Raw genomic sequence first — 10055 nt, 5'->3', positions numbered from 1 at the left:
AGGGCTTGGGGGGCCCGAGTGAGGTGGGTCATACGGAGGAAGGGCAGTTGGGGCTGTTGGTCCTGATGGAGGGCTCCCCTACCCTGGGCCACCACCCTGAAGGGGCTGGATGTGAGGTGTCAGGAGCTGAGCTGGGAGGCGGGTGGGGTGAATTCGTGTTAACAGTTTCCAGGGTGAGTTGGCCCTCGGGGGGGGGGGGGAAGGGTGGGGGCTGTTTCCAAAGGCTCAGAGCGCCTGCGGGAGGCGCGGCCCCTGCTAACGCCCCGTCCACGCCCCGGGCTGGCCTGGGAGCCCTCGGCGGCGCCGGCGGACCAGCCGAGTGTGAGCCCTCCCCCTTGGAGCTTCGGGGAGGAGGGGAGGGTTTATTTGGCGGCGGCCGCGCGTGAGGGGAGGCGGGCGCCGGCCCCAGCCTAAGGGAGCAGGAGCGCGTCTGCCGTCGTCGTGCCCGCCCCGCCGCTGCTCCAGCTCACCCTGTGTGCACATGCACCGGCAGCAGCCAGGCGCCCCCTGGGGCCGTGTCCCCGCACCGGGGCCCTGAGTGCGGCTGTGCTGCTGCCCCCATGAGCGCACTGGGCTGTCCCCACCCGCAGCGCTGAGCCATCACCGAGGTCCGGAGCTGCGGGCCGGCCGCCATGCACTGGGCCCGGGCTTCCGCGGCCCTCCTCTGGCTGCAGCTTGTGCTCCTCGGGGGCATCGGGGCGCGGCGGGAGCCCAAGAGGCCACGGCAGCCCGGCCAGCGCACCGAGCACCCCACCGCCACCGCGTCCAACAGCGAGGGGCTGCCGGGCTCCCCCAAGGTACATGCGGGCCGGTTGCACGTGGGTGCGGGTGTGCACGCCCTTTGGAGACTTCAGGGGGGCCCCCGGCTCTGCAGCCCTCCCCATCCTGTCCCCACGAAGTGGGACTTTGGGCACGATTTGCAGCGGCTGCTATTGGGGCATCCATGGGGCCCCCCTGGCCCAGGGGAAGGGGCGGGGGAGGAGAGGGACTTCCCAGAGGGGTTACAGTGAACCCTTTGAAGCCCTAGGTTCCACGTGCTGCCGTTTGGTGTAACTGCTAATTCAGGAGTGGGTGGGGAGGAGTTCTAGACTCCTCGTTGGGAATCCAGGTCCCCCACAACTTGAGTGGCTGGAGAGGCCCAGGCTAGCCTGGACCCTGTGCTTCCTGGAGGTCCTTACCCTGATCGCTCACTGCGTAGCCAGCACCCTCTCCGGCCTCTGGCACGGGCTGTGTTCCTGGTTATTGCAGTCCCTCTGGCCCCAGTCTGGCCCTGGGTCCTCTCTGAGACCAAAGTTCCCCGCACCCACCTCAGCCCTGGTCCTCCACCTTTCCTGCACCTAGTGTCTCCAGAGGGGGTCTCGGAGCTGACTCCAGCAGGCCTGGTGGCTTTGTGCAGCTGCCCACCTGGGGGCCGCGGGACTGGGAAGGGAGAGGCCGTTGCTGGGACAGGTCCCCCACCCCCCAGCCCTCACGCCTTTGATCCTGGCCTCCCGCCTCCCAAGGGCGTCTCTGCGGCGGCCAGCCAGGCTGCTCTCAGCCCACGCGGCCCGTTGGAGCCCGGGGCCCCGTTTGCCAGACGGGCAGGCCGAGCTGGAGAAGAGTGGGCTCCCCGCACCCCGCAGCTTCTGGGGCTGATTCCGGCCAGTCACCCAGGGGAAGGTGCTTAGTGGCCGTTCCCTGCCCTGCCTGGCACGAGTCAGCCTGGGGACAAACAGGAAAATCTCTATTCCAGGAGTGGTCTCCGTGGGTTGGGGGGCTGCCATGGGACACGTGCCCCGGACAGCCCTGCCCAGACACGAGCTCCTGCTCTTCTTGCTAGGGATGAGCTCATCTTCCACTTGTCCCCTGCTCCTGCAGCCCTTGGCCCCTAGACGCCACTGATGTACCGGTCTCTCAGGGCTCCTGGGTCCCTCAAGCGTGGCCAGGGTGGGTGGCAGCCAGGGGACCAGGCAGATACCAGATATGCGAGGAACCAGGACATTCCAAAGTTTGTTTTTGTTTTTGTTTTTTTTAATCTTTTTAACGTTTGTTTATTTTTGAGAGACAGAGACAGAGCATGAGTGGGGGAGGGACAGAGAGAGGGAGACACAGCATCCGAAGCAGGCTCCAGGCTCCGAGCTGTCAGCACAGAGCCCGACGCGGGGCTTGAATTCATGAACCGCGAGATCATGACCCGAGCCGAAGTCGGACGCTCAACTGACTGAGCCCCCCAGGCGCTCCTGGACATTCTGAAGTTCTTGGCGTCCTTCTCTTCTCTGGGTGGGGCCCAGACCAGGGGTGGGAGGTACTCTACCCTACCTGCCCTTCCCATCCCCCCCAGGATAGAGACCTGGCCTGGTCTATGGAGAGGAGGCCCTGGCTTTCCCAGGTCAGGAGGCGGCACCTGTCCCGGGCACCTAGCTCTTGCTATGCTAGGGACTGAGGGCTGACTGCCGGCCTGGACCCTGGGTCAGGACTGCTCAGCTTGCCCTGCCTGGGTCAGCCCGAAGAGAGCGGCCAGGACTCTGCGAGCCCCATGGTGGTGGCTCTCTCCCAGACCTCGCTCCCAACAGTGACCCAGCTGTGGCCTGGGTCAGAGCCTGAACAGCAGGGCCGGCTGGGGGGCCAAGGCCACCAGCTCACACACTCATGTCCAACACAAAGCAAGGCCTGTGCCTGTCCTCCCCCTGGTTTCGCGTGGCTCTGGGCCTCTCGAGAAGCCCCACAGAGAACTCACTGCTCTTCACTGCTGCCCGCCTCAGCCAGGGCCAGGCCTCTGTCGAGACTTGTGGGGCTGGCCTTGTGTATACACAGGTGTGCCCATCCGCTTGGGAACGGGGTCCAGTGGGAGGGGACACGGTCGCTCTAATACAGAACCCAGACCGCGGTGCCTGGATATCAAGCCCCGAGCCCTTGTCCTGTGTCTCATCCTGGTCTGGGTCCCCAGGGGTGGCCCGCGGTGCCCCGTTGCCACTTTCCTTGTGTGTACCCTGAGTCCTGCCCAAGGTGGCCTGGGCCCTGAGGTTCCCCGCTGTCCGCTGGGGGCAGTAGGGCAGGACTCATTAGGGCCCGGTGGCCAGCACACTAGCCCTGTTCCCTGGCCCTGCAGCCGCCTGAGGCCTTGGGGCCTGAGTTCTCAGATGCCCACATGACATGGCTGAACTTTGTCCGGCGGCCAGATGACGGGGCCTCGAAGAGACGGTGCCGGGGCCGGGACAAGAAGTCGGTGAGCCCCGGGGTCTGAACCCAGGGCAGGGGTGGCTGTGGCTCCAACTAGGACCCTCACTTTTCTCCTGCCTCCCCGCAGCGAGGCCTCTCTGGCCCCCCCGGGCCTCCTGGGCCCCCTGGGCCCCCCGGCCCCCCCGGTGCAGCAGTCAACCAGGAGGCCCTGTTGCGAGAGTTTCAGGAGATGCTGAAAGGTGAGGCCCCTGTCCCTGACTCTTCCCGCCTGGGGCCCCGGGGGTGACCCCACACTGACCCCGAGGTGCTGCCTCACCCTTTTCCCCTCAGAGGCCACCGAGCGCCGGTTCTTGGGGCTGCTGAGCCCCTTGCTGCCTGAAGGGACAGGCAGGTGGCTGGTGGCTGAGGCCTTCCACTGTGGACTGAAGGGCCCTACAGTGGTGGACGAGAGGACACTGCTGGAGCTGCGTGGCTTCCAGGCTGTGAGTGGGCTCGGGGGCTCGGGGGGGCCCCGGTCCTCTTGGGGCATCTGCTGTAGGCCTTCCTCATGTACCAGCACGGGCCAGCGGGGTGCGTGGTGCTGGGTGGGCTCCCCACCACTGGGGGGGGGGCGGTGCTCACAGCCAGCCTGGGACAGCCACCCAGCACATACATGCAGGGGGAGGTGACCTAGGTCAGGGTCAGCAGGTCTCGTGTGCCATGACTGGGTGGGATCCAAGGTGGCCGGGAGGCAGGGATACCTTTCCAGGTGGGGGCTCTTGAGGGTTCATCCATCCCTCGGGGCCTGGAGCCTGTGCCCGGGGGCCCAGAGGGGCATAGACGCGTAGGTCACCCCCCACCTTGCCCACCTGGGGCCTGCTTGGGGTGGCGGCTGTTGGTCACAGGCGCCTCCCCCAGGCTGGATGTGCAAGATGAGGGCCCAGGCGCTGCAGCTGGCTGTTCACCTGCTATCCCTCCAGCCCACTGCCCAGGGCGCCTTCCTGCGGGGGTCCGGCTTGAGCCTGGCCTCGGGCCGGTTCACAGCCCCAGTGACCGCCATCTTCCAGTTTTCTGCCAGCCTGCACGTGGGTGAGTGGGGCCGGCCCCCAGGCCCGGGTCCTTTGCTACAACCCCACCTCCCTGGGGGTCTCGCTCAGGGCCACCCTCCCCCAGCCCTCAGCCGCTCCCGGGCCTACATCTGGCAGTGCGTCCTGAAGGCCCCCAGTCCCAGCCCCCCGCTCCTCTCTGCTCCGTCCTCCCTGAGGGCTGTTGCAGGCCAGGCCCTGTCTCCACAGACCACAGGGAGCCGCAGGGCAGGGCACGGCTGCGGGCTCGGGACACAGTGCGGGCGCTCGTCTGCATTGAGTCCCTGTGTCATCGACACATGTGAGTGGGCCTTCCTAGGGGGCACCTTGAATGCTGGGCGGTCGCGGGGGGTGGTGCCCCAGTGTCGACCGCACTGTGTATGGGGGTGGGGTCCTGGCCCCGCAGTCAGCTGTGCCCTCACCCCTGTCCTGCGCGCCCTGTCCAGGTCCCTGGAGGCCATCTCGGGCCTGGAGAGCCGAGGCAGGGTCTTCACCATGCAAGTCCAGGGTCTGCTGCACTTGCAGGTGAGGCCAGGGGGCTGCACCGGGGGTGGGGTGGGGGTGGGGGTGGATCCGAGGCCCGGAGCATCGGCCAGATGACCCCTGGGGTGGGTGCAGGTGAGGCCAAGGGGGGGCTGCACCGGAGGGGGGGGATCCGAGGCCCGGAGCATCGGCCAGATGACCCCTGGGGTGGGTGCAGGTGAGGCCGGGGGGGGGGGGGGGCTGCACCGGAGGGGGGGGGGATCCGAGGCCCGGAGCATCGGCCAGATGACCCCTGGGGTGGGTGCAGGTGAGGCCAAGGGGGGGCTGCACCGGAGGGGGGGATCCGAGGCCCGGAGCATCGGCCAGATGACCCCTGGGGTGGGTGCAGGTGAGGCCGGGGGGGGCTGCACCGGAGGGGGGGATCCGAGGCCCGGAGCATCGGCCAGATGACCCCTGGGGTGGGTGCTGTGTGCTGGGGCTTGAGCTTCATCCCTCCATGCGCTCCCCCGGGCAGGCGGGCGTCGTGGGTGGTGACGTCCACTGTGGGGTGTCTGCAGGCCGGACAGTACGCCTCCATCTTTGTGGACAACGGCTCTGGGACGGCCCTCACGATCCAGAGTGGCTCCAGCTTCTCCGGCCTGCTCCTGGGCACGTGAGGGCCAGACAGGGCCCCCCACCCGCGCCCCCCACTGTCCTCTGTAAAACCTGTGGTGACAGCAATAAAGAGCTCTCAGCCCTCCCTGTCGCCTGGTCACTTTGTAGTCATGGGGGGGGGGGTGCAGGTGTGGCCCTGGAAGGACGTGTGGCCTCATGTCCAGCCTTGGAGGCAGCGGTCTGTGGACACGTGAGGGGCCAGGGGCCCAGACCCGTTCAGCACCAGAAGTTGGTCGGATGGTGGCCAGATGCCACGTGCTGTGCCTGTCTGGGGTGCGGAGCGCAAGGTGGGGAGTCCTTGGGAGGGCCTTGTCCCGTGGGGCAGGTGCGGGGAGCCCACGGGTGTGGGCCGCACACAAGATTGCACGTGCGTGTGCAGGTCACCAAACCCCACACGTGAGCCCAGAGGGCGTTCCTGCCCACGCTGGGGTGCCGAGTGCGCCTGCGTTTGCAGGGCGGGGCCCAGGGTGGTCCAGGCCCAGGCCGGCAGGGCACCTCGCTGACTCCCCACTCTCCTTGGTGGCTGCCACATCAGGTGGATGCAAGCCCCAGGTGGGGCGGCCAAGGCCGTGCCCGCCTGTCCTGTGGGTGTGGGGCCCTCTACCCCTACCCCGTCTTGGCCCCAGCAAACCCAGACCAAAGAATGTAAATTGATCTTGGGATGTCTGGGCCTCCGCAGAGCTGCTGAGATACTGTCTCTGGTTGGCACCTGGGTCCTCGGCAGGCGGCCCCACCTGGAGGGCTGAGGTGAGGCCCCTGACCCCTCCACAGAAGCCTGGGGGCTGGAGGTGGGGCTCGGGTCCGCAGCAGCAGGGCCTGAAGCCCCATTTCCAAGGCTGAGCAGGGAAGGGCCTCTTTCACCCTGTAGACGGAGAGACGGGGCAGGTAGAGGTTGGAGCCCAAGGGCCATCGTTCAGCTTCTCCCCCTGGGGACCCTGACCCCTGTGTGTGTGGGGGGGGGCATGGCGTGGGGGGGCGGAGCATGGGAGGGACCCTCCCTGCAGCCTGCTGGGTAATGAGGCGGGAGAGCAGTGGTGCCAGACTGGCGCCAGCCCGTGCAGCCCAGGGCTTGGCCGATGACCCGCCCCACCTCTCTCCCTGGTCGTCCCAGGCTGGCGTCAGGGGCTGGGGGGCTGAGTGGGGGGTGTCTCTGCTTCAGCTGCAGGCACCGGCCTGGTCTGAGTGGGGATACTCTGGTAGCTTGTGGGGGTGGGGCGCGCGGGTGCCTTCCTGGGGTCTCCAGTGAGGAGGCTGGGAGAGGAGGGGCACGCAGGGGAGGCAGAGGCTTGGGAGGACACACCGTCCCCCACTTCCCATGACCGAGGTCCCGTACCAGGCTGGCCAAGCTTGGCTTGGCCATGGGCACCAGTTTATAGAGGAGTAACAGCTGTGGGCTGACGGGGCTGCCCAGGGCACAGTGGGAGGGGACACTGAGGGATCGTGGCCAGCACCCAGCCAGACTCAGCCGGGCCCGGGGCCTCACTGCATCCGGGAGCTCTCCCGCAGGTCCTTCAACACCAGCCAGTCCCCCGCCCAGCCTGGTCCGGGAGGGGGCAGGTCTCACATACCCAGAGCTGCTCTGGAGGCGGCGATGACAGAGACGGAGACCCAGAGCCTGCAGAGAGTGACAGGGGATGACAGATGAGAGGTGGGGACGCGAGGACAAGGACGAACCAGGCCAGCCCCTTGGAGCCCACAGGGGGCAGGGGGCCAGGGCCAGGTTGTGGCGCCTGACTGCACCTGCCTCCCGGTCCGTCTGGTCTTTCCCCCTGTCTCTGCCACCCTAATCAGAGGTCATTAGCCACTTCGCTGCAGTCCCCTGGAATGTGCTGTCTCCAGCTGAGCCTCCGTGGCTGAGGATGTGAGAGCAGAGGCATGGGGGGCCGGGGTGGGCCGTCATGACCGCCAGCTTCGAGCGCTGTGAGCTGGGGTGGTCACAGCGTTCGGGCCCCAGGCTCAGACAGGCCCCCAAGGACACAGGCTGGCCCCCCAGTGTGAGCAAGGGGCCAGTGCAGGGCGAGGCTCCCACAGGCGTACCCTGGGCCCAGCTGCATCCTTTTCTCTCATCTCTCCTGCCTTCAGGAGCTCCCAGGTACAGCCCTCACAGACACAAAGGGAAGCAGTGTTCTGTCGAATGGAAAAGATCAAGGTTCTTTTTTTTTTCAACGTTTATTTACTTTTGGGACAGAGACTGAGCATGAACGGGGGAGGGGCAGAGAGAGAGGGAGGCACAGAATCGGAAACAGGCTCCAGGCTCTGAGCCATCAGCCCAGAGCCCGACGCGGGGCTCGAACTCACGGACCGCGAGATCGTGACCTGGCTGAAGTCGGACGCTTAACCGACTGCGCCACCCAGGCGCCCCGAAAAGATCAAGGTTCTTAAGTAGCTGACTCTGGGACCTACTTCAGTGGAAGCTTGTTGCTGTATTCTCTTCAGCCCAAACTGTGGTGTTTGAAAAGCTCCCTGGGGCCTTGGGAAGGGTCTGGAGCCCCCTAAGTGGCCCTGGGTCCTCGCAGTGATACCCAGCCTGAGCAGGGTTCCAGGGAGTGGGAGAGCTTGGGAGATGGGGCCGTTTTCCTGGGCCTGGTCTCTTCTGGTTTCATAGCTGGGCTCTGGGGTGGCCTGAGCGTCTGGCTGGGCCACACAGCTCTGGAGAGCCTCGGGTTGACTGTTGACCCCAAGCCCTGCCCAGGAGCAGCGGGAAGTAATGGGCTGACTTCACTGACCTCTTTTAGGGCTCAGTCCCAGAACCTCCATCTGACCCTGGGGCTTGCCAGGGAGGGCTCTAGGCCCTGCTGTGCTAGGTAGGGGCCCCTGGGAGGGGGCGTGCTTCCTCTGGCACCCCCCAGCCCTCCGCTGCCAGATCCCTGGTCGTGGGTCCATGGCCTGGTTGTAGGCCTTGGGGCCCTGGGGGTGGGGTGTCTCGGGGCCGGGTCACGGCCTGCCCCTCCAGTGCCCTCCATGTGCTGTGTTTGAGGGCAGACAGGAATGTGGGCATCTGGCTCAGGACAGCTGGAAAGCCCTCTTGGGGGCCAGGAGCCCCCACTAGCTTAGCAGCCAGGCCCCAACCTCGGTCCGTGGCAGGAGGCTGGAGGGGCAGGATGGGGGGGGGGGGTCCTGGCTATGAGCGAGAAGGCTGCCCGTCCCCTCTTCCCGTGGTCCTCCTCTGAGAGGCCCGTGGGATGGGACAGGGTAGGGGTGAGGTCAGAAGAGCACCCTCCCCCCCAGCCTGGGCCCTGGAAGAAGTGTGGACTTTAGGATACAGCCAGGACAGGCTGGCCCTTGGTGGCCAGGGCCCAGCTTTGGGCGTGACTTCCCCCCCTCGGGGTTGGACCTGGGGCTGGTGAGTGGGAGGGCTGTTCCAAGGGCGGCTGCTTGTCCTCCAAGCATACCTGGGAGGTTCTCACACCCCGTCGGGACGTCCCGACTCCTACGGCCTGGGCCAGGGACTGAGAGTTGGCCTGGGGTGTGGGGGGGTCTGGGCGGGAGTGTCCGTGCTTCTCTCGGGGCTCCCTGTGCTGACTTGCTGTCCTTGCGGCTGCGATCGTGTCTCTGGGCCAGGGGAGCTGCCCGGTGCTGCTGTGTGTGAGACGTGTGTGGGGTGGAGTCTCTGTGTCTCCTCTGTCTCTGCCCTGGGACCGGGGCTTGTGTGCTGAGCTAGAATCACCAGGCCCCTGGGGAGCAAACACAGGGCAGGTGTCTGGGGCCCAGTGGCTGGAGCCCCTGGCCAGCCAGTCCCTGAGTTCGGGAACGGCTGTGCTCGGTCCTGGGCATCAGAGAGGCCGGCTGGCGGGGCTGTGCGCATGGTCACAAAGCCGCTGGACCCCGGGGTGGGGATGTGCTGCTGTCAGTCCTCGAGCTGGACTCTCTGCGACAGCTGGGGACTCTGGGTGCTGGGGGCAAGGGAGAGGGCTTCCTCACCCCCAAGGAGAAGCTCGCAGCGCACTGTCCTGGGACAGAAGCTCACTGGGATGGCGGGGGGCGGGGGTGCGCCTTGTCTCACCTGAGGCCTCCGATCCGAGGCCGGGCAGCCCTCTGTTGGGGAGCAGGGTGGGGCACTGCACCCCGGGGTCTTGCTCACTGGCCGGGCTTGAACGGTGCACTCCATGGGCTCTGAATTCAGGCGGCTCCGAGCTCCGCATGACCTTAGGGCCCTGCCTCAGGGTCAGCCAGGAGCTGAGGCCTTCAGCATCTCAGGGTCTCCCCGAGCCCGGCCCCTGCAGCCACGTTAAGCAAGGCTGGGAAGCACGTCCGGATGTCGAGCCCGTGCCTGCTCCCGCCATCGGCACGTCTGCCCACTTGTGAGTCTGATGGTGTGCACGGGCGGGCCTGGCCTAGGGGCGGGGGTGTGGTGCTTGGGGACAAAAGGCCTTTGTTCGGGGGAGTTTGGGGTGCAGCCCCTGCCCCGGGGCAGTGACTCATGGGTTCCTCTGGTTGATAATGTCAGTTTTGTAACAGCCGGCAGGTCACACACACACCCGGGGCGGCCTCGAGGGTAGGAGGGACCCCCACCTGCACTCGCGGCCCCTCCAGGCTGCTCTGTTGGAACCTGGGTATGTGAGGGGGTGGCAGCGAGAGCAGGAGTGAACAGGAAGGGTGTCAGAGGGCCAAGCGAAACTCCAGTTGTGAAGTAAAGCATCTCCAGAAGCAGTCGCTCGGCCTTCCTGCAGCCCCTCGCCTGCCTCCTGGCCCCCT

The 10055-nt window shown here is 66.7% G+C and overlaps 1 protein-coding gene across 1 annotated transcript; it reads left to right on the top strand.

Moving 5' to 3' along the window:
- Positions 1-228: 228 nt before the first annotated feature.
- Positions 229-5445, top strand: C1QTNF12 (C1q and TNF related 12). Its single transcript, XM_030327510.2, has 8 exons — positions 229-797; positions 3089-3205; positions 3287-3398; positions 3490-3641; positions 4119-4227; positions 4434-4524; positions 4670-4748; positions 5264-5445. Exons 1-8 carry the CDS (start codon positions 633-635, stop codon positions 5360-5362), a joined length of 924 nt encoding a protein of 307 aa, XP_030183370.1. The 5' UTR covers positions 229-632; the 3' UTR covers positions 5363-5445.
- Positions 5446-10055: the final 4610 nt, after the last annotated feature.

The sequence above is a fragment of the Lynx canadensis genome, chromosome C1 (assembly GCF_007474595.2).
Source record: "Lynx canadensis isolate LIC74 chromosome C1, mLynCan4.pri.v2, whole genome shotgun sequence".
Classification (NCBI taxonomy): Eukaryota; Metazoa; Chordata; class Mammalia; order Carnivora; family Felidae; genus Lynx; species Lynx canadensis.
Note: the sequence above shows the minus strand (reverse complement) of the source record. Positions and strands in the feature narration are given on the sequence as shown.

Bases quoted from the DNA above. Each gene is read 5' to 3' on its own strand.
- C1QTNF12 (XM_030327510.2), top strand. From the start codon at position 633: ATGCACTGGGCCCGGGCTTCCGCGGCCCTCCTCTGGCTGCAGCTTGTG. The intron at 3,399-3,489 runs GTGAGGCCCCTG...TTTTCCCCTCAG, and splicing joins GTTTCAGGAGATGCTGAAAG to AGGCCACCGAGCGCCGGTTC. The intron at 4,525-4,669 runs GTGAGTGGGCCT...CGCCCTGTCCAG, and splicing joins TCCCTGTGTCATCGACACAT to GTCCCTGGAGGCCATCTCGG.